This window comes from Oncorhynchus tshawytscha, linkage group LG28 (genome assembly GCF_018296145.1).
Source record: "Oncorhynchus tshawytscha isolate Ot180627B linkage group LG28, Otsh_v2.0, whole genome shotgun sequence".
Classification (NCBI taxonomy): domain Eukaryota; kingdom Metazoa; phylum Chordata; class Actinopteri; order Salmoniformes; family Salmonidae; genus Oncorhynchus; species Oncorhynchus tshawytscha.
In genome coordinates, this window is record NC_056456.1 from 5,338,610 (window position 1) to 5,363,676 (window position 25,067).

At 38.2% G+C, this 25,067-nt stretch overlaps 1 protein-coding gene across 1 annotated transcript in view; it reads right to left on the minus strand.

The window, feature by feature from the left end:
* klhl24a (kelch-like family member 24a) overlaps nt 1-24,605 on the minus strand; it is a 65,293-nt gene extending 40,688 nt beyond the window's left edge. The window contains 5 exon segments of the mRNA XM_024390938.2: nt 11,878-12,012; nt 12,015-12,061; nt 15,721-16,565; nt 20,230-20,333; nt 24,330-24,605. Coding sequence (XP_024246706.2) covers nt 11,878-12,012; nt 12,015-12,061; nt 15,721-16,565; nt 20,230-20,304 — 1,102 coding nt within the window. The 5' untranslated portion in view covers nt 20,305-20,333; nt 24,330-24,605.
* Between the last annotated feature and the right edge of the window lie 462 nt (nt 24,606-25,067).

A 25,067-nucleotide genomic window follows, 5' to 3' on the forward strand; every position in this document is an offset into this window, starting at 1 on the left:
AAAGATTGCTCAGAAAACCAGGTGTTTTGTGAATCATCTGCCTACTGCCAGTTTAATATAAAAAGTATTACTGTGCAATGTGTGCATGTACACATACTCACTGTCTTATCTGAGCGAAAGGTTTGAGCTAGGCTTTATGGGCAATCCTGCTGATCAAAGTCTACTTCGACACGGAGCAAACAACACACACGTATGTCAGGAACACACAAGCACCATGGCTCTTTACAGGTGCTTACGACACGGAGCAAACAACACACACGTATGTCAGGAACACACAAGCACCATGGCTCTTTACAGGTGCTTACGACACGGAGCAAACAACACACACGTATGTCAGGAACACACAAGCACCATGGCTCTTTACAGGTGCTTACGACACGGAGCAAACAACACACACGTATGTCAGGAACACACAAGCACCATGGCTCTTTACAGGTGCTTACGACACGGAGCAAACAACACACAAGCACCATGGCTCTTTACAGGTGCTTACAAACACAACATGCATGACACAACCACGCGCAACCGGACTTTTTACAGGGCCTTCAAACACAGCACATACGTATTGCACATGCATACCCCTGCCTAGCACAAGACTTTAAATGAGAAACAGGATATCTTCATTTTCTATAAAGCAGCAGTCGGATTATTTCCCCTACTGCGCCTCTCTCTCTCTCTCTCTCTCTCTCTCAGCCTGAGTCAATCAAAAGGCCCCACTGATCCTTGTGAAAAACCAAGACACGGCACTGAACAAACACTACTTTTTTGCTAACACAAGAGAGAAACAAAGGGCTATAGAATAAAGCCGTAAAAACACCAGGAAAAGTTATATATTTTAAGGAAGAGAGGTGCAAACTTTAACTTAGAAGCAGTAAAGTACTGTACATTAGTTCCCTCTGAAGTAATATGAAGATGTTGGGAGATTGACATGAATGCTGAGTTTCCAAGAAAGAAACCCTCTTCAGAATCATCCTTCTAAACAAATAGATGGTTCAGTGATTGGGAGGCTATGTTGAGAGAGAGTGGAGGAAAAAAGACTAACCAGTATGGCCATGCATATTAGCCAGACTCAGCATCAACAAAATCACACAACAACAAGATGAACAACAATAAGCAAGTAAACCAGGCGATCATATCGTCATATTGTGACATAAAAACATATCCAATAGCATAATCATGTGTCTTAATTACAATGTATGATACATAAAATAGAATTGTTTTTAAACTAATTGCTAAGCTTTAAAAGATCAGAAGTCCCATCTACATTCCCCCTCCAGTTCTAAACTGAGATGCCCCAACTGACAGGAAGAGCAGCTGATTTAATAAAACGACTTAACATAGTATAATAGTTGGGCTTATCATCTAACAACAAAATTAAATGATTTCTCAATCCGTCACAGTCTGTTGGGCTTAGAATGGGTGTTTAACCATAATTAAGAAAGGGTGGCTGTGTACTCCAGTAAACAGCAACATATACAAGGCTGGCCAGCAAAAACAAACGTGTTGGTATCTTTTGGGACTCGCCAAGACAGTTAACTAGTTATGTTCATATGTCCATTGAGATAAATCCCTCCAATATGTGACAATTATGTCTGAAACATAATAATATGTGGCTGCCACCTGCCACCTATTTTAGGTGAAGATTAAGGAAAGGACACCAGAAGTCATGTTATCAGTAATAGTACACAGCCATTGTTACTTTTTAGGGGTGGGTAGTGGTATGGGACTATTGTATAACCCAATAATAGTTGTGTCTGTCTGTCATTCAGAACACAAGGTATTGATGACTACCCTATAGGCCCCTATCGGTCTCCAAAAAACAAACAAAGCATATGACAAGAACCAGTTTCCAAGACAAAAAAAGCCTCAAATACTTCATGACATTGAACCTACTCATAAGCCTTTCAAACCAGGTCTGTTCTCACAGGAAGCAAGTGTTGGTCACATACTACTAATCATGAGATCGTAGAGAGGAACAAACTTGCACGCCAAAAATACCACTTAGGAAATGTCAAGGAGAGGGGCATCAAGAAAAGAATGGCACTGCAGTGAATAGCAACCGTTTTACGGGCTCATGACAAATTGCGCTATTTTGTCATTTTTGCGCTGATCTGAACTTTTTTTGTACATAATGTTTCCTCCATTTCCTATGATTGAAAACAGCTTCTGGCATTAATACAGGACAAAGATCAAATCCCACAACACCGGCTCTGATGCTCATCGGATGTGTCAGCGTTTACAGACTATCGCGGATTACAAAGGGCAACCCAATCCCTGTGACGCGAGCCTACAAGATGAGCTAAATGCCTTCTATGCTCGCCAGGTAACCAACACTGAACCATGCATGAGCGCACCAGATGTTCCGGACAACTGTGTAATCCTGCTCTCCGTAGCCAAAGTTAACATTCACAAGGCCGCAGGGCCAGGTGAATTACCAGGACGCGTACTCAGCACATGCGCGGACCAGCCTGACATTTTAAACCTCACCCTGACCCAGTCTGTAATACCTACTTGTTTCAAGCGGACCACCATAGCCCCTGTGCCCAACATCGCCAAGGTAACCTGTCTTAATCAAATGGCTACCCAGACTATTTGCATTGACTGACCTTTTTTTTGCACTGGCTCTATACATACTCACTGGACTCTACCCACAAACTCACACATACTACACTGACACACACACTACTCTGTTCATTATCTATCCTGATTGCCTAGTCACTTTTACCCCTACCTACATGTATATACACTATATGTACAAAACAATGTGTACACCCCTTCCAATTTGTGGATGTGGCTATGTCAGCAACACCCATTACTGACAGGTATATACAATTGAGCACACAGCCATGCAATCTCCATAGACAATCGTTGGCAGTAGAATGGCCTTACTGAAGAGCTCAGTAACTTTCAACGTGGCACAGTCATAGGATGCCACCTTTCCAACAAGTCAGTTTGTCAAGTTTCTGCCCTGCTAGAACTGCCCACGTCAACTATAAGTGCTGTTATTGTGAAGTGGAAACGTCTAGGAGCAACAACGGCTCAGCCGTGAAGTGGTAGGCCAAACAAGCTCACAGAACAGGACTGCCGAGTGCTGAAGCACGTAGCGTGTAAAAATTGTCTGTCCTAGGATGCAACATTCACTAACGAATTCCAAACTGCCTCAGGAATTAACGTCAGCACAATAACTGTTTGTCAGGAGCTTCATCAAATACAGTGCCTTGCGAAAGTATTCGGCCCCCTTGAACTTTGCGACCTTTTGCCACATTTCAGGCTTCAAACATAAAGATATAAAACTGTATTTTTTTGTGAAGAATCAACAACAAGTGGGACACAATCATGAAGTGGAACGACATTTATTGGCTATTTCAAACTTTTTTAACAAATCAAAAACTGAAAAATTGGGCGTGCAAAATTTTTCAGCCCCTTTACTTTCAGTGCAGCAAACTCTCTCCAGAAGTTCAGTGAGGATCTCTGAATGATCCAATGTTGACCTAAATGACTAATGATGATAAACACAATCCACCTGTGTGTAATCAAGTCTCCGTATAAATGCACCTGCACTGTGATAGTCTCAGAGGTCCGTTAAAAGCGCAGAGAGCATCATGAAGAACAAGGAACACACCAGGCAGGTCCGAGATACTGTTGTGAAGAAGTTTAAAGCCGGATTTGGATACAAAAAGATTTCCCAAGCTAATATTGAAATGGAAGGAGTATCAGACCACTGCAAATCTACCAAGACCTGGCCGTCCCTCTAAACTTTCAGCTCATACAAGGAGAAGACTGATCAGAGATGCAGCCAAGAGGCCCATGATCACTCTGGATGAACTGCAGAGATCTACAGCTGAGGTGGGAGACTCTGTCCATAGGACAACAATCAGTCGTATATTGCACAAATCTGGCCTTTATGGAAGAGTGGCAAGAAGAAAGCCATTTCTTAAAGATATCCATAAAAAGTGTTGTTTAAAGTTTGCCACAAGCCACCTGGGAGACACACCAAACATGTGGAAGAAGGTGCTCTGGTCAGATGAAACCAAAATTGAACTTTTTGGCAACAATGCAAAACGTTATGTTTGGCATAAAAGCAACACAGCTCATCACCCTGAACAACCATCCCCACTGTCAAACATGGTGGTGGCAGCATCATGGTTTGGGCCTGCTTTTCTTCAGCAGGGACAGGGAAGATGGTTAAAATTGATGGGAAGATGGATGGAGCCAAATACAGGACCATTCTGGAAGAAAACCTGATGGAGTCTGCAAAAGACCTGAGACTGGGACGGAGATTTGTCTTCCAACAAGACAATGATCCAAAACATAAAGCAAATTCTACAATGGAATGGTTCAAAAATAAACATATCCAGGTGTTAGAATGGCCAAGTCAAAGTCCAGACCTGAATCCAATCGAGAATCTGTGGAAAGAACTGAAAACTGCTGTTCACAAATGCTCTCCATCCAACCTCACTGAGCTCGAGCTGTTTTGCAAGGAGGAATGGGAAAAAATTTCAGTCTCTCGATGTGCAAAACTGATAGAGACATACCCCAAGCGACTTACAGCTGTAATCGCAGCAAAAAGGTGGCGCTACAAAGTATTAACTTAAGGGGGCTGAATAATTTTGCATGCCCAATTTTTCAGTTTTTGATTTGTTAAAAAAGTTTGAAATATCCAATAAATGTTGTTCCACTTCATGATTGTGTCCCACTTGTTGTTGATTCTTCACAAAAAAATACAGTTTTATATCTTTATGTTTGAAGCCTGAAATGTGGCAAAAGGTCGCAAAGTTCAAGGGGGCCGAATACTTTCGCAAGGCACTGTACGTCAAATAGGGGAGAGGTGTTGTGCCATGAGGTGTTGCTCTTACATTTAAGGTTTTTACAGGTTTTTTAAAGCCAGGTTTGCTGTTCACTTGAGCAATCCGAGATGAAAGGTAGTTCCATGCAATCAGTCTCTCCTTTACTTTTAGCCAAGAGAGACCGGCATGCATACTATTGATATTATCCCTCCGATTACAGTGAATAACACGTTTTTCTAGGTCCATCTTTGCAGCACCTGAGCATATGACTGGGCAGTAATCAAGATAAGATCAAACTTGGCACTGCAGGACTTGTTTTGTGGAGTGGGGTGCCAAAAAAGCAGAGCATCTCTTTATCACGGACAGACCTCTCCCCATCTTTTTAACCATTTAATCAATGTGTTTTTACCATGAAAGTTTTTGTATCCAACGTAACACCAAGTAATTTAGTCTCCTCAACATGCTCAACAGCCACATTATTCACTATCAGATTTAGTGGAGGTTTAGAACTTAGGGAAAACTTGTACACAATACAATGCTTTTAGTTTTAGAGATGTTCAGGATTAGTTTATAACTGGCCATCCATTCTAAGACAGACGTAAACTTTTTGTTTAGGGTTGCAGTGATTTCACTAGACATGGTTGCTTACGTGTATAATGTTGAATCATTAGCATACATAGACACACAGGCTTCTGTGATATGGCAGAGTTTGAAAGCCAATAACTAGTTATGGTCAACAACATCAAAAGCAGCACTAAAATCTATCAATACAGCTCCCACAATCTTATTGTTATTCCTTTCTTTCAACCATTCATCAATCATTTGTGTCAGTCCCGTCATTTGTTGTTATCAAGCATGCTGAAAGCCAATCAAATGTATTTATAAAGCCCTTCTTACATCAGCTGATGTCACAAAGTGCGGTACAGAAACCCAGTGTCGTGTCTTTGGCTATGCCGGATTAAGTGATACGACATGCTTTTCTATAAAATCCTTTCTCTGTAATTAATATTACCTGATTGAGCTAATCATGAAAATGTAATTACCTAGAGGCACCACAAAATAATATTTATAGAGCTGTTATCTTCCGAATAAACTCTTAAAGACCTAGTAATATTTTACATCAATAGCAGTCAATATTAATCGTCACCTTAATTCAGTCTCATCTGAAAGTTGTAAATTCTTGTAAACCTTCACGAACCCTGGCTAACAAGTTGAATCAGCAATACAAAATTGGGTTAAATATTTATTTACTAAATACTTATCTAATCAAACAGAATTACATAAACACAGAATGAATTATACCTTGATTACAAATTAAGTCATAAAGGAAATTGTCCCTAGCGGGCGGAACAGATATGACAGTTGGTTACACAAAAGAAAAGGGGCTGGGTTTGAGTGAAAGAGTGGGAAGACTGAGCGAAGCTGTGCTATCGTAAATACAGTATCTTATGCATTCTAAATTACCGCCCATTTGGAAAAGGAAAATGCAATGAATATTTACTCTGAGCTGCGCTTCGTTAGGTTGGTGGTAGATGGAAGGCCGTGTTGCCCAACCCGAGACCTTTGAAAAATGTCTCTGGTGGTAAATTGAATACGTTGTAGTAACGTCGTTGTGTGGTAGACGGAATACTCTGTCTGTTCTTTCCTAGCCTACGTTTGCAGCTGCTGTTGCTAACTCAACGGCTAGGAGGTATCACTTCTGTAGTGAATAAGAGTTCAAAGTTCATACCATTCGCAACCAAAGCTCACGCTGAGGTTGGCTTCGTTCTGTAGTTATTATCTGAACCATTCTGACATCGGACCGTTGTCCTCACATCCTCGGAACAGGAGGTTACATTTTCGTCAAGGCTTTATATAGTGGAGCGAGAAGGGTGTGTTTGAAAAGTTGTATAACCCATGTCTCTTCACAGGGGCGGGCCACTGACTGAGCAGAGCCCAAATCTCTCATTTGGAAGCTAAAATTACATTTAATCTCTTCACCAATAATTTTATATTCAAACATTTAAATTGAACAACAATTCCATGTGAATCCGATAACTCTGATGTGTAGACTTTCCACTGTAGAGTTTATGTCATCCTATCATTGATGACATCCTATCATTGTCTCAGATGACAACCGAACTGACATCATTTTCAGTAAGTACCACCGCATATGTTCAATTGGTTAGATTACCAGAATATAGTTCATTTCCCCCACCTTCTGATGTTCCCAGATTCTCTATGTTAACCAAGGGGTTTTCAAATGTCACATCAGTAGGGTAGAGAGGAAAAAGGGGGGAAGAGGTATTTATGACTGTCTTAAACTTACCCCCAGGCCAACGTCATGACACCAGCCTAAAATCCCAAACAGCAAGCAATGCAGGTAAAGTATGTTATTAATTTGTTTACAGATAAATAGCAATTCATTCGTTTTTTCCCCAAAGTTTTTTAAGAATCGGCAACAAGCCTATTGGTCGGCTGTTAGAACCAGTAAAGGGTGCTTTACCATTCTTGGGTCGTGGCATGACTTTGTCTTCCCTCCAGATCTGAGGACAAAAACATTCATCCATATCCAGATGAAAGATATGACAAATAGGAGTGGGAATATAGTCTGCTACCATCCTCAGTAGCTTTCCATCTAAGTTGTCAATACCAGGTGGTTTCTCATTATTGATGGACAACAATAATTTGTCCACCTCACCCACACTAACTTTACAAAACTCTAAATGACAAGCAAAAATTTTCCCATTTCCGTCTCTTCTGTAGATGTTATATCCTTGTATTGCTACTGCTGTATCATCAAAGGAATTATCTAAGTGGGTCTCAGAGAGGGCTTATACAGTTAAAGTCGGAAGTTTACATACACTAAGGTTGGAGTCATTAAAACTCATTTTTCAACCACTTTACACATTTCTTGTTAACAAACTATAGTTTTGGCAAGTTGGTTAGGACATCTACTTTGTGCATGACACAAGTCATTTTTCCAACAATTGTTTACAGACAGATTATTTCACTGTATCATAATTCCAGTGGGTCAGAAGTTTACATACAATAAGTTGACTGTGCCTTCAAACAGCTTGGAAGATTCCAGAAAATTATGTCATGGCTTTAGAAGCTTCTGATAGGCTAATTGACAATTAGAGTCAATTGGGGGTGTACCTGTAGATGTATTTCAAGGACTACCTTCAAACTAAGTGCCCCAATGCTTGACATCATGGGAAAATCAAAAGAAATCAGCCAAGACCTGAGAAAAAAAATTGGTTCATGTCTGGTTCATCCTTGGGAGCAATTTCCAAAAGCTTGAAGGTACCATGTTCATCTGTACAAACAATAGTACGCAAGTATAAACACCTTGAGACCACGCAGCCGTCATACCGACTCAGGAAGAGATACGCTCTGTCTCCTAGAGATGAACATACTTTGGTGTGAAAATTGCAAATCAATCCCAGTTACACCACCTCTGTAAGGAGGAATGGGCCATACTTCACCCAACGTATTGTGGGAAGCTTGTGGAAGGCTACCCAAAACATTTGACCCAAGTTAAACAATTTAAAGGCAATCCTACCAATTACTAATTGAGTTTATATCAAACTACTGACCCACTGGGAATGTGATGAAAGAAATAAAAGCTGAAAGAAATAATTCTCTCTACTATTATTCTGACATTTCACATTTTTAAATAAAGTGGTGATCCTAACTGACCTAAGACAGGGATTTTTTACTAGGATTAAATGTTAGTAATTGTGAAAAACTGAGTTTAAATATATTTGGCTAAGGTGTATGTAAACTTCCGACATCAACTGTATATGAATGTTATCTGTTGTTAGGAAGTTATTGATTTCATTAACCGTATTTCTAAGGCTACATACAGTATATTAATATGGGCTATTTTTAGCCCTTTCCTGGGTAACTTATCAGAGATAGACATAATATAATAATAAATAAAAAAGCATGAAAATAACTTTGTTCGGCCGATAAAGTCAGTCAATCAGGCACTTGTGAGTGTCAGTTGGTGCACAGTGTGTGTGTGTGTGTGTGTGTGAGATGTAGCCCTCTCACTTCTCCCAGATGTTTGGGAGGGAGGGTTGACAATTACCCTGCTGTAGCAAATCCCCACCGTCTCTGGCCGTTATTTTTTGCCTCTGGCACACAGCTTACGAGTAGTCCTTGTTGAGGAAGATGTTGGTTCCTCTCAAGTTCTTGGCTCTCTTCAGAGCAGCCATCTTATTCTTGAACCTTAGGAACCTGACCACTATTGGCCTGGGTCAGTCACCTGGGCTGGTTACAGGTTTTCCAGTCCCGTGGGCGTGCTCCACCTCAATCTTCCTATGATCCATCTGCAGCTTTTCTGTGATAATATTTCTCAATTTCACCTCAGACTCTGTCCAGTTCACATGTAGAGACTCTGGTATGCCATCCACAAAAATATTATTCCATCTGGACTGTCCCTCTAGAATAGATCATCTGTTTTCCCAGTCATTGTTAATAATGATTAACAGACTTTGCTGATGTCATCTCTCACAGACTTACAGTTTGTTGTTATCTTGTTGCAAGCCTCTTTCAGGACATCCACCTCTTCCTGGTAGAACTACAAACTGTTGTTAAGGTACTGGACATCTCTGGTCAGATCGTCCATTCTTTTGTTAGTTGAATGGACAATTATTTGGATAAAGCTCTTGAAGCTATTTTCCTGTTGCTGTGACAACTGCTTTTAGACATATTTTTGTTGATTTAAAAGATCACGCACCTGTGATAGAGAAACACTGTCCTCTTCATTAGCTTTTGACAGCATGGTAGCAACGTTGGCTACTGCTTGTACTCCATGCAGCTCAAGCCAGGACAGGTCACAGGGCAGATGGACAACAGCAGTGATTTAAACAGCCACAAGCCCAGAACAATCCGCAGTCCCAGCCACAAGGGTTAACCATATCGCGGGCTGTGTTCAAGCTGTCAAGGAAGCCTAGCCAGCTTGATAGCAGCTATGCTAGCAGACCAAGCAGCTTCAGATAAACGTGGCTAACTGTCGACTTTTCATACAGTATACATTCATATAATCAGGGAGAATACAGCCAAATTCAGCTAAGAAATGTTTTATTCCTATCACACAAAACATGGTTGGTTTGGTTAACGTGGTCAAATGGCCACCCAAATGTCCCACTGACACCAGCTCAAGTATGGATTCCCACAATGGTGAGTGGAGAGGTGAACCGTTTGGTCATATTGATCATTGATAGTGAGTGTTGTGAGCTCAAGTATGCAGTCACTGTGGGAAAGACCGTCATGGCCAGGGTCATGTTTAGGGTTGATGCTGTGTGTGATGCTGATTCTGAGCCACATTCCCCTGTTCTTCCACACATGTCATTGCTAACGTTGCTAACTGTCGACAGTTGATACTGCATACATCTTCCTATCATACAAAACATGTCACTCAGGAGTCCAATAAAATGAACCGTTGATCTTGATCATGTGGCATGACAATTACATAAAAGTTCACCTCAGGATTCCCTTAGAGGAGAGTTGACAGGCAAACTATTGGTCAGATATTGTGGTCATTGACAGTGAGTGTTGTGAGCTGAATTATGCGGTCAGTGTGGGAAAGACAGTCACGTCTGGGGTTAAGGTCGCAGTCAGTGACAGTAACGGTCCAGACAGACTGGAGGGTTCCATGCCCGTCTCATTCTGATCCTATTTCAGACGGGGCTTTAATGCAGCTGCACTGCTGCAGTGACACCCTCCAGAGAATGTGAGAGAGCCAGAGAGGGAAGGAGAGAGGGGGACAGAGGGAGAGAGAGAAACAGAAAGAGAGAGAGAGATTGATAGCTCACACATGAGGACTTGGCACAAGTAGAGTACAAGACAAAAAAAAAAGCACTCTTTCCCTCTTGGGCAGACCGTGAACCTCTCTCTCTCTTTTTTCATTCTTTGTCTCTTTTCTCCCTGTACTTGGCAGATTTGTACTTTTAGCATGTTTGTTATCTGAGGCTAATTAATTGCTTTTGAGCAAAAACAATCCCAATTAGCACCAATGCTATGATGTAAACCCCACAATGCACATTAAACCCAATACAACCTTTGTCAAAGTTGGATAGATTTCTATGTTTCTGTGATGATGGTTCTTTATTAGCCTATAGTTTCAGATCAGTTTGCAGCCAACTCCTCTAATGTGTTAGCTGTCATGACAAAATATATGTTTAAATGTTTGTTTACAGCTAATTCGAGCGAAAGCCTGGGGTATGGTATTTCAATAGAACCCATGCTGTTTTCATTAGGGAGTGTAGATGACGTTATTATACCGCTGCCCTGTTCAATTTGGGTCCAGTGAGGCTTTAAAAAGGGTATTTTGTGCCAAACTTGGCAGCACACTTCTCCCAGCATTAATCAGCCCGGTCAAAAGGCTATAAACACTCTGGGTAGAAGTTGCCCACTGACACAGATCTAGGATCAGCTAACCTTCCCTAAACACTAACCTCAACCATTAGAGGAAACATTTTAAACTGACCATAGATCAAACTGTAGAAGCAACTTTTTCCTTGAAAGCTATAAAGAGCAAAGAGCCCTGTGACCCTGGCTCTTGGCCAATGGGAAGAGATGCGTAAGCTGGCCAATAAGGGCCTCCCTGGGCACCACGCCTGCAGTGTGTCCAGATGTTGCTCTTACATTTTCCTCTTTTTCAAACGGGCTGGGGTATAACAAATACGTGGCAAACGGCCATCACATTACTCCCTTTCCTTTACTCCACAGTGAGGGACCACATAGCTGAGGTACTCTTAAGGCTGCGCATTAATAGGCTTTAATAGAGTTCTTCCCTTAATAGAGCTATAGTCTCCTTTCCTCCAATAGTGTTAAGTGGTTCCTATCCTCGTCTCGTTTATTTTCAAGACAACTGATTAAGTGACAGCTATATGGTACAGACTTAACCAGTCTTTCTAGTTAAACAATGAAAGAGGGTTAATACTAATTGACCAATTGGAATTGGTGACTCCCATGAGTACTTCCTGATCTCTGTCATGACATAACCTATTAATTTTTTTAATAATCAATATGACATTCTTCCATGACTAATCCGTGTTGATCTCTCCTTAGGGTGGCAAGCAAAGGGTGAGGAGCTCACCTGAGACCAGGATGTCGTTGCGGAGGGCACAGACAGCGTACTCTGACTTGGTGAACTCTGGGAGCTTGGCCAGGGACTTCCACTCTCCTGTCACAGGGTCGTAACACTCTGTGTAAGGCAGGTTGAACCCCCCACCCTCTCACAGCCCCCCACCACCACGATCACCTCTGAGAAGCCTGTCGACCTGCAGAGAGGGAGAGAGAGAGAGAGAGAGAGAGAACAAGAATAGGAGAGGGGAAGAAAAGGTCACAATACAGGTGAGGTGGGGCAGTAATAAAACAACAGCACAGTGACAAGACACAACAAAATAACAAATAAACAAAATACTAGTTGCTGTGGAGAAATAAGTCAACACAGAAACACTACACAGAGCAACAATACACAACACAGCACCACTCCTGATGAACATACACAATACAGGTAATTAGAGACCGACCGATCAATCGGAATGGCCGATTAATTAGGGCCGATTTCATGTTTCCATAACAATCGGAAATTGGTATTTTTTGGGCGCCGATTTGCCGATTAAAATTATTATTATTATTTTAAATTTAAATGTATTTTTTATTTTTATACCTTTATTTAACTATGCAAGTCAGTTAAGAACACATTCTTATTTTCAATGACAGCCTAGGAACGGTGGGTTAACTGCCTCGTTCAGGGGCAGAACGACAGATTTTCACCTTGTCAGCTTGGGGGATCCAATCTTGCAACCTTACAGTTAAACTAGTCCAATGCAATATGACCTGCCTCTCTCTCGTTGCACTCCACAAGGAGACTGCCTGTTACGCAAATGCAGTAAGCCAAGGTAAGTTGCTAGCTAGCATTAAACTTATCTTGTAAAAAACAATAAATCATAATCACTAGTTAACTACACATGGTTGATGATATTACTAGATATTATCTAGTGTGTCCTGCGTTGCATATAATTTGACTGAGCATACAAGCATACAAGTATCTAATTATCTGACTGAGCGGTGGTAGGCAGAAGCAGGCGCGTAAACATTCATTCAAACAGCACTTTGATGCGCTTTGCCAGCAGCTCTTCGTTGTGCGTCAAGCATTGCGCTGTTTATAACTTCAAGCCTATCAACTCCCGAGATGAGGCTGGTGTAACCGAAGTGAAATGGCTAGCTAGTTAGCGCGCTAATAGCGTTTCAAACGTCACTCGCTCTGAGCCTTCCAGTAGTTGTTCCCCTTGCTCTGCATGGGTAACGTTGCTTCGATGGTGGCTGTTGTCGTTGTGTTGCTGGTTCGAGCCCAGGGAGGAGCGAGGAGAGGGACGGAAGCTATACTGTTACACTGGCAATACTAAAGTGCCTATAAGAACATCCAATAGTCAAAGGTTAATGAAATACAGATGGTATAGAGGGAAATAGTCCAATAATAACTACAACCTAAAACTTCTTACCTGGGAATATTGAAGACTCATGTTAAAAGGAACCACCAGCTTTCATATGTTCTCAGGTTCTGAGCAAGGAACTGAAACGTTAGCTTTCTTACATAGCACATATTGCACTTTTACTTTCTTCTCCAACACTTTGTTTTTGCATTATTTAAACCAAATTGAACATGTTTCATTATTTACTTGAGGCTAAATTGATTTTATTGATGTATTATATTAAGTTAAAATAAGTGTTCATTCAGTATTGTTGTAATTGGCATTATTACAAATAAATAAATTAAAATCGGCCAAATAATCGGTATCGGCGGTGAAAAATCATAATCGGTCGACCTCTACAGGTAATAGTGGAAAAATGAGACAGCAACAAGACACAACCCAGCAACACCACAATACAGGCGAGTCAGTTTTGATTCATGACTAAAGTGAAAGAGAGAAGGCAGTATGCTGCACAGCTTTAGATTGGTAATTCACAACGTGTAATGTGTAATACTTGACATGATTGTATTTGTCTACCTGGCAAAATGCACAGTCTTCTTAAGAATAGAATTGACCTACTAAAGGCTCTACTCCACTGAATATCAATGACCTCAATAATACATCCAAATGCTTCCCAATCGGGCCTGTTTGGAAAGTGTATGCCAGGGCTATAGCATGATCCCCTTTAACTCCACGGTACTGTCAAAGAAACATTCATCTTTATAATTAAACTTCAAAACATCCCCACCTGGATGAAATGCTAAGCTAACTTGAAATCAAACTCAATGACATGCTAGTTAACAACGTGTTTTGTGCACTTTTGCCTATATTAGCCTATATTGTCCTAAATTCCCCACCTGTCTGGTAAAGATTAGCTCAGGTCAGACACATGTATGTGAGAGATCAATAGAGGGCAGTCAGACCCCCAGACGTTCCCCATGGGGACCATTTTGGGGTTTGGAGGGTGGAGAATGGAGATGGCATGCATCTGTTGGCAGGAGCTGAAACTCGTGGCCCCCGAGGCTACACACACAGACAAAGACAAACATACAGGAGGCTCTATGTCTGGTCTGTTGTGATCTGCCTGGATACTAACACGGTACGCCTGAGAGAGACACGTCACCTCCTGGCTATCTAACTGACACCCAGAGTCAAATAATACTTAACTCCATAGACAAGAGAACAGCACTGTTTAAACCAGTGGCGTCTAAACAGCAGATACTGTATGTACCTAGGTTGCTTTTTAAGACCAATGGAAAATGATATGGATGGCACACACACTCAGAGGCACACACACTCACATGAACCTATCTACAGTATATTGTACACAAACAAACAACATTACAATAAACAGGACTGTATGTGACACACTGCTTCACTTCTGCTATTAAAACAAGATCCAACGCACATGTGGTTCAGGCTACGAATGCTTGCAACCTACCTATTCTGTCAGCAAACCGGAATGTGTATGGCTTTCCACCTCATGACACATTTCCATTTCAAAATGGGACTACAGAACAAACTAAATGAGTCTCTGTCTGCACAATAACACACAAGCAAAGGGTTATGAGTTCATGAACAAACCGTCTAGTGTGGAGGAGAAAACAGTGAACAGCGGGCACTGACATTCTACCTCACCTTTCTCTCGGTCTCATCTCTCTCTCTCTCCCTCACAGAAGAAAAGGTGGCGGGTTATTTGACCGAACTAAGAGTAAAGCTAAGATAAACGGCAGGTGTTTTCGTTTGCAAACAGACATTTCTAATACTTTGGGATCCGAGTTAATCTCCGTAAAATGAGTGTCAGATAAGTGACAAGCCAAGAGGAAATAGAAATTACCCATAATCTGCTTTCCAGCTCTCTGGCGAGGAATAAGATAGATCTGGAACTGTACCGTACACAGTCACAACACTTCCCGTTTCAGCATATATGCCAAATAACAAATAAACTAAACACTAGACGCTGTGGAGAAATACAACAACAACACAGAAACACTACACAGAGCAACAACAATGTCACTTTACCCCGACCTACATGTACATATGACATCCATTACCTCAACTACCTTGTATCCCTGCAAAGTGACTTGGTGCCGGTATTCCTTGTATATAGCCTCGTTATTGTTATTTTATTGTGATACTATTTCCTTTTCTTTGGTGGTAGTTTCTAACTCTGCATTGTTGGGAAAGGGCTTGTAAGTAAACATTTCAGAGTAATGTTGTATTCAGCCCCTGTCACAAATAAAATGTGACTTGATTTGAATGCACAACACAGCACCACTCCAGAGAAACATACACAATACAGATAACTAGCCCTACTTAATTGTATCAGAACATTCGGTCCCAAAAGATGTTCCATATTAATTTAGCCTTGAGGGAAAATAAAGTTGTATTGAATTGAATAGAAGAGAGTGACTAAGTTGGATCCCTCTGAACTACACCTCCCAGCATCCCCTGCACTATACCTGCGTGGGCGGGTTCTGGGTGACATCATCTCGTTGCCCAGTACGTGGTACCGTCGGGCCTCGTGGAGGAGCTGGTAGCACTCTGGAGCGGTCTGGATGATCTGATCTCCTTCCACTGTCTGGACAAAGTAGTTGGGGTGCAGCAGGGGCAGACGGACGTGGTGCAACAGTTCTTTAAGCACGGGCCTCCGGGGCTCCACACTGTGGTACACCCAGCGCATCACTGCCTCAAACACTACCTCCTCCTTCCCGATGGCCAGTTCGTCACTGCAGATGTACTCCTCCAGCTCGTCCCTCCTCAGGTCCAGGAACTCCTCGTGTTGGGCCACATCAGGGAAGCTGGCCAGGGCGTACGAGCGGCAGCGGCTGGCTAGCTGTTTCAGAGAGTGGGCATCTGCGAAGCGCTGGATGCCCAAGCAGTTGCAAGGGTCTAGTTGGTCTTCTAGGAACTTGGCGCAGGCTTCACGCAGTGTGGAGATCTGGAAGAGGCTGGAGGTCTCGAATAGGAACTGCACGTTTTCGGTGGTGATCTTGGCGCGGCCCGTGTAGACGTAGCTGAGGAAGGAGTCCATAGCCTCGGCCAGAATGCCATTGATCTCCACCAGCATCTCGCGTGACTCACGGTGGTCGTTGCAGAACATAGCGCGGAAGTAGGAGGAGCAGGCAGAGAGCACAGCGCGGTGGCAGGGGAACTCGCGGCCCTGCACACTGATGACCACGTCAGTGAAGAGGCGGCTGTCGCGGAACTCATTGAACACCTGCAAAATGGCCTCTGAGTGGGAGGAGCCGGAGGAGAAGTCCAGCACTTCATTACCGGTCAGCGTCTTGGAGTCCACCTCGAACACCTTGGGGAGGGAGGAAAATCGTGATGATGAGTTTGATTTTATGGTCCAAAGTGGTATTCCTGCATTGACTAGTAAACTAAGGGGGTGGGGAAGGGGGAATGTAACTGTGTGTTTAGCTTCTAGGCCAATTATGTTTTACTATGTTTTTATTATGTTTTACTATGTTTTTACTATGTTTTTATTTTGTTTTATTATGTTTTACTATGTTTTTACTATGTTTTTATTATGTTTTACTATGTTTTTACTATGTTTTTATTATTTTTATTATGTTTTACTATGTTTTTATTTTGTTTTATTATGTTTTACTATGTTTTTACTATGTTTTTATTATGTTTTACTATGTTTTTATGATGTTTTTATTATGTTTTACTATGTTTTTATTATGTTTCATTATGTTTTATTATGTTTTACTGTGTTTTATGTTATACTATGTTTTTATTTATGTTTTTATTATGTTTTATTATGTTTTACTATGTTTTTATTTGTTTTTATTATGTTTTACTGTGTTTTATGTTATACTATGTTTTTATTTATGTTTTTATTATGTTTTATTATGTTTTACTATGTTTTTTTTGTTTTTATTATGTTTTATTATGTTTTATTATGTTTTTATGTTTTTATGGTTTTACTATGTTTTTATTTGTTTTTATTATGTTTTACTATGTTTTATGTTATACTATGTTTTTATTTATGTTTTTATTTATGTTTTTATTATGTTTTATTGTTTTTATTATGTTTTACTATGTTTTTATTATGTTTTTATTATGTTTTACTATGTTTTACTATGTTTTACTATGTTTTTATTTATGTTTTACTATGTTTTTATTATGTTTTACTATGTTTTTATTATGTTTTACTATGATTTATGTTTTACTATGCTTTTATTATGTTTTATTATGTTTTTATTATGTTTTACTATGATTTATGTTTTACTATGCTTTTATTATGTTTTATTATGTTTTACTATGTTTTTATGATGTTTTACTATGTTTTTATTATGTTTTACTATGTTTTTATGATGTTTTATTATGTTTTACTGTGTTTTATGTTATACTATGTTTTTATTTATGTTTTTATTGTTTTATTATGTTTTACTATGTTTTTATTTGTTTTTATTATGTTTTACTATGTTTTATGTTATACTATGTTTTTATTTATGTTTTTATTATGTTTTATTATGTTTTACTATGTTTTTATTTGTTTTTATTATGTTTTATTATGTTTTACTATGTTTTTATTTGTTTTTATTATGTTTTACTATGTTTTTTTATGTTTTATTGTTTTTACTATGTTTTTTTTTTATGTTTTTTTATTTATGTTTTACTATTTTTATTATGTTTTATTATGTTTTATTGTTTTTATTATGTTTTACTATGTTTTTATTATGTTTTTATTATGTTTTACTATGTTTTACTATGTTTTTATTATGTTTTATTATGTTTTATTATGTTTTACTATGTTTTTATTTATGTTTTACTATGTTTTTATTATGTTTTACTATGTTTTTATTATGTTTTACTATGTTTTTATTATGTTTTACTATGTTTTTATTATGTTTTACTATGTTTTTATTATGTTTTACTATGTTTTTATTATGTTTCATTATGTTTTACTATGTTTTATTAAGTTTTATTATGTTTTACTATGTTTTACTATGTTTTTATTATGTTTTATTATGTTTTTATTATGTTTTACTATGTTTTTATTTGTTTTTATTATGTTTTATTATGTTTTACTATGTTTTTATTTGTTTTTATTATGTTTTACTATGTTTTATGTTATACTATGTTTTTATTTATGTTTTTATTTATGTTTTTATTATGTTTTATTGTTTTTATTATGTTTTACTATGTTTTTATTATGTTTTTATTATGTTTTACTATGTTTTACTATGTTTTTATTATGTTTTATTATGTTTTATTATGTTTTATTATGTTTTACTATGTTTTTATTTATGTTTTACTATGTTTTTATTATGTTTTACTATGTTTTTATTATGTTTTACTATGATTTATGTTTTACTATGCTTTTATTATGTTTTATTATGTTTTACTATGTTTTATTAAGTTTTATTATGTTTTACTATGTTTTACTATGTTTTTATTATGTTTTATTATGTTTTACTATGTCTTTATTTTTGTTTTTATTATGTTTTACTATGTTTTTATTATGTTTTACTATGTTTTTATTATGTTTTACTATGTTTTACTATGTTTATTATGTTTTACTATGTTTTTATTATGTTTTACTATGTTTATTATGTTTTACTATGTTTTTATTATGTTTTATTATGTTTTATTATGTTTTACTATGTTTTTATTATGTTTTATTGCTTTTATTATGTTTTATGTTTTTATTATGTTTTACTATGTTTTTTTATGTTTTACTATTTTTATTATGTTTTACTATGTTTTTATTATGTTTTTATTATGTTTTTATTATGTTTTACTATGTTTTTATGATGTTTTACTATGTTTTATTATGTTTTACTTTTTTTTTATATTTTTACTATGTTTTTTTATGTTTTTATGTTTTTTTTATTATGTTTTATTATGTTTTTTTTATTATGTTTTACTATGTTTTTATTCATGTTTTTATTATGTTTTATATGTTTTTTTTATGTTTTATTATGTTTTTTATGTTTTACTATGTTTTATGTTTTTATTATGTTTTACTATGTTTTTTTATGTTTTTATTATGTTTTATTGTTTTTATGTTTTACTATGTTTTTATGTTTTACTATGTTTTTATTATGTTTTACTATGTTTTTATTATGTTTTATTATGTTTTATTATGTTTTACTATGTTTTTATTATGTTTTACTATGTTTTTATGATGTTTCATTATGTTTTATTATGTTTTACTATGTTTTTATTATGTTTCATTATGTTTTATTATGTTTTACTTTGTTTTTATTATGTTTTACTATGTTTTTATTATGTTTCATTATGTTTTACTAGGTTTATGTTATGTTTTTATTATGTTTTACTATGTTTTTATTATGTTTAACTATGTTTTTATTATGTTTTACTATGTTTTTATTATGTTTTACTATGTTTTTATTATGTTTTACTATGTTTTTATTATGTTTTACTATGTTTTTATTATGTTTCATTATGTTTCATTATGTTTTATTATGTTTTCCTATGTTTTATTATGTTTTACTATGTTTTTATTATGTTTTATTATGTTTTTATTATGTTTTACTATGTTTTTATTATGTTTTACTATGTTTTACTATGTTTTATTATGTTTTACTATTTTTTACTATGTTTTTATTATGTTTTATTATGTTTTTATTATGTTTTACTATGTTTTCATTATGTTTTATTATGTTTTTATTATGTTTTACTATTTTTTATTATGTTTTACTATGTTTTTATTATGTTTCATTATGTTTTATTATGTTTTACTATGTTTTTATTATGTTTTACTACGTTTTATTATGTTTTATTATGTTTTATTCTGTTTTTATTTGCCACTGGGGAATGATTGCTTCACATTGCACTTCTAATTGATTTTCAAGACAAGATAAACACACTGGATTTAAAATCAGCACAAATGCACCGCAGTATCATTTCAGTATAATGTTTCAATTTTTGGACAAAATAAACAGCTAAGATGAACTCTGAATTCTGATGAAATGAGTGGGTTTGGTGTGCACCTTTCGTTTGACAGCGGGGGAGTCCCGGGTCCCAGAGTCCTCCCTGTTCAGCCGTCTGCCCAGGATCAACACCATGGCTGCTGCTCTGTAGAACTACCGGATACCTGGAAGAAAGACAGAAAATCATTTATAAATTGGTAAATTAATGTGTGGCACAAGCTACTATTTACAGGTTTTACAGGCCTGTATGTTTAAATCAGATTATACCCGATACATTATAGAGAGAGAGAGAATGTTATAAGCCTATATAAGTGTAAATCAGCTTATATGTTTTGCGTTATACCCTATAGAACTGTAGATCTGATTATACATGTGTTATAGATGTGTTTTAAGCCTGTGTAACTCGAGATCAAATCGTACAATATATAAGTATAAATCAAGTTATACAAGCTACATGAACTTAAGCTTAACTTGAACCATTGTTGCTGTGATGAATTGGAGAAAAGAAGTACACAACAGAGGCAGTAGATATAAAGAAGTCATAAGGGAAACAACCTACTTTGCGCTTCAGTGAGAAGAGAACGAGTTGAACAAAAAATTCCAAAGCCTTCAGGGTAGAGATATACAGTATCCTGCATCACAATAGAGCAGTGGTTCTCAAACTTTTTATAGTTCCGAACCCCTTCAAACATTCAACCTCCAGCTGCGCACCCCCTCCAGCACCAGGGTCAGCGCACTCTCAAATGTTGTTTTTTTGCCATCATTGTAAGCCTGCCACACACACACTATACAATAAATGTATTAAACATAAGAACGAGTGTGAGTTTTTGTCACAACCCGGCTCATAAGAAGTGACAAAGAGCTCTTATAGGACCAGGGCACAAATAATAATATAATAATAATCAATCATTTTGCTCTTTATTTAGCCATCTTACATATAAAACCGTATTTGTTCATTGAAAATGGTGAATAACTCACCACAGGTTAATGAGAATGGTGTTCTTGAAAGGATGCACATAACTCTGCATTGGTGGGTTGTATTGGAGACAGTCTGTCTTAAATAATTTTCCACACACAGTCTGTGCCTGTATTTAGTTTTCATGCTAGTGAGGGCCGAGGATCCACTCTCACATAGGCACATGGTTGCAAAGGGCATCAGTGTCTTAACAGCACGATTTGCCAAAGCAGGATACTCTGAGCGCAGCCCAATCCAGAAATCTGGCAGTGGCTTCTGATTAAATAAAATTTTCACAGAACTGCTTGTTGCAATTTCGATGAGGCTCTCTTGTTCAGATATCGGTAAGTGGACTGGAGGCGGGGCATGGAAGGGATAATGGATCAAGTTGTTTGTGTCATCCGGGATTGCACACCCAACTCACTCGGGTGCTTCGCTATATCACATTTGACATTGTCCGTAAGCTTGAGTTAATTTGCACACACAAAAATCATACAATGATGGAAAGACCTGTGTGTTGTCCTTGTTAATCCAGACAGAGAAGAACTCCAACTTCTTAATCATAGCCTCAATTTTGTCCCGCCCATTGAATGTAGTTGCGGAGAGTCCCTGTAATCCTAGATTCAGATCATTCAGGCGAGAAAAACATCACCCAGATAGACCAGTTGTGTGAGAAACTTGTCATCATGCAAGCGGTCAGACAAGTGAAAATTATGGTCAGTAAAGAAAACTTTAAGCTCGTCACTCTGTTAAAAAAAATGTGTCAATACTTTGCCCCTTGATAACCAGCGCATTTCTGTATGTTGTAAAAGCGTTACATAGTCGCAGCCCATATCAGTGCATAGTGCAGAAAATACACGAGAGTTTAGGAACCTTGCTTTAACAAAGTCAACCATTTCTAAGGTAGTGTCCAAAACATCTTTCAAGCTGTCAGGCATTCACTTGACAGCGAGAGCCTCTCGGTGGATGCTGCAGTGTACCCAAGTGGCGTAGGGAGCAACTGCTTGCACGTGTGTTACCACTCCACTGTGTCTCCCTGTCATGGCTATTGCGCCATCAGTATACCAACATGAGCAGCAGATACGTTTGGCTACATACGGACCATTAGTGGAATTCCCGCGAGAGAGTAACGGTTAATGTGATCGGATGTTCATTATTTGACTAGGCTACCAGAATTTGACATTTGACATTCTTATTTCGCTTAATACTAGATGGTTTCATTTTATTTTTGGCAGCGTGACGAGGCTACTCGTTGTATTGCCCAAATGTATAGCCCCGTTGGAAAGAGGACGGGTTTAGACATTTTCAAATATCTCCTAAACCCTTCCTCTGGCTCTGTACTGAAGCAGTTGTGCCCCGGGGGCACAGTGCAACAGTTGACAAGGCCATAATCACAGAGACTATAGAGAGAGAGAGGTTGTTGTGCAACGGTAGCGGGGCCCACCCCAAATGTCAATTGCGTTTGTTGTGAAAGAAACCAGGTGAAGGAAAGACAGGCATCACGTCATCATGTTTTCAACAGTGGGCTAGCTATCTGTGAAGCCGGTTAAAACCGGGCCTACAGTCTTTTCAGCGGTGATCATCTAACTGCGTGGGCCGAACGGAAAGACTGACTGCCAAACCAGATCAATGTCAATCCATTCTGGGAGGGAGCCTCGTCCTCCTCTTCTGAAGTATCTTTTGTTCACCTCCACAGAGTGTCAAGGCGGAGGGATATTAAACGGGTATAAAGTATACCATGTCTGTTCATCAACTCACACATTTTGTCTAATGTTTTCTGACTTTGGTAAGATGGTAAAAGTGAAACGGGAACACAGGAAGGCACGCACACACACCCACAGGCGTGGGCTATCCTATGCTGACGATCTCAAACCATACACGTTTAATTACTTCTAAAAATGCAATCCTTCATAACAACTGCTTTCTCGTAAAGATAAAGAAGTTGACATTTGCTTGCATTGTCTTGGAGGCACCAGCATGTGCCCCGTCCCTCCATGAGCACGTACTGGACAGAGGTCGTTCATAAAGCGAATGCGTCTGGCTTTACTGATAAATTAGGCCATTCTCCCTCCAGGCTATATTTAACCTGGCACACACAGCCAGACGCACAAGCGGAACCTGTTAGCTTATCATTGTCCGTAGCACCTCCTTCTAATCAAGCAACACAAAGAAAGTCAGGTTTTGCCAGTGGCTCTAGCCTTTTGGGGGCCCTAAGCGGGATTTGGTTGGGGGGAGGCACCTCGCAAACAAAACATTTTAGTGGACCCCCTCTTGACTTCGGAGAGAAACATGAGTTTTAAAGTACATTTCCTGCAATTCTACACATTTTGCCATGCTGCGAAGATACATTTTTGCAGTTTTAAAGCTAATTTCCTGAAATTCTACACATTTTGCCATGACTTATGCCATGTTAATATGATATCTGAGTGAGAATGACTAACAAAATCAATGGGGCCCCCTGGAGGTCAGGGACCCTGGGCATGTGCCTTGGGTGTCCAGTCCATATTTGGCCATGATTACTACAAGTTTAGATTGATTGCTGGCTGGACTAACTACCAATCTAAAAATTGTTAGCTGAAATGGCTAATTGAGTGGCTGTCAGTGACTGACATAAGGGAAAAATTGCGGATGCACAACCAAATATCGAAGTTGCACCTGATGAATTTTACTATTCTGACTCTCAATAATACATTGAGAGCCCCCCAGCAAAAAAGCCCGGCCCTGGCCATAAAGACACCAACAAAGTGTTCTATGCAGCTATCACTTATCTAGCCAGAGTGACCAGATGTCTATCTTGTCATGTGTCTTTTTTGAGAGATTCGTTTATAGGCGAATGATTAAATGTCAATATTGATGCAGCAATTAATGGAACGTGAATGTCAAATCGTTTTTAATAAAATGCATGTAGCCATATGCACAATAACAACTGCAAAAAAGTTCAAACCCCGTGAGTTCTCTTTATGGCAGGCATTATAATCTCATAAATTATACATTAGCCTATCTGGTAGCTTTTGTTTTTATTGTCGATGACCTCTTCTCGTCAACCTTGAACGGTGCTTAATTATGCTTAGCTCAACAAAGGCACACCAAATTCACTTAAACAGGATACGACTATCCAGTGCCACAATTGAATACAAGAACGTATTGAAATACACGTAAAGTATTAAATACTATTTTTACAGTACGTTAGGACTAAAGACCTTACCTTATCCTGGAGTTTTCGTATGAGCCGCCTCGGCTATTTCGAGTGCTGAAAAAAAACAAGAAAAAAGTTCTGAAAATGTTGATCCGGAAATTCTTGATCCAAAAATGGTATGATGGCAATGTTTCTTATACAAAAAAATATATGTATCTATGCCCCAGACATCATGATTTATTATGCTCGAGACAAAGAACTGTAACAAAGTGTAAACATCACACGGAGATACATGTCACATCCTCGGGATATGCCGACCTAGTCAACTAGAAATATTGGTGCTTATGGGTAGTGTATTTCAGTTGTGGAATCAGAAACAGCACTTCCCAACGTACCTTTGTCCTCCACGTGGCTGGTCTTTGTTTGCAAACACTCCCCTGACGTTGTCCACTTTTTCACAAAAACCCTTGAAACTTTGTTGTCAACACCGATTGAGTAATCATGTACAGGATATTGCCTAATAGTAATCTAGGCCTAATGATTATTCATTGAGTCACGTATGCGCATGAGTTGGGAGACTAGTAAAGTATAAATCAGACAAACTTCAGTAACTTTCCTTATTGCTGAATGCTGACAAAGAGTTTTAAAGTTTAATTGGATGAAAAACAACAATTTACTTGATTTACAATCCCACTCTGGTCAATAACATAGTTGTGTTATATCCTATCATATTAATTGTATTTTATATACAGTACCAGTCAAAAGTTAGGACACACCTACTTATTCAAGTTTTTTTTTGTATTATTA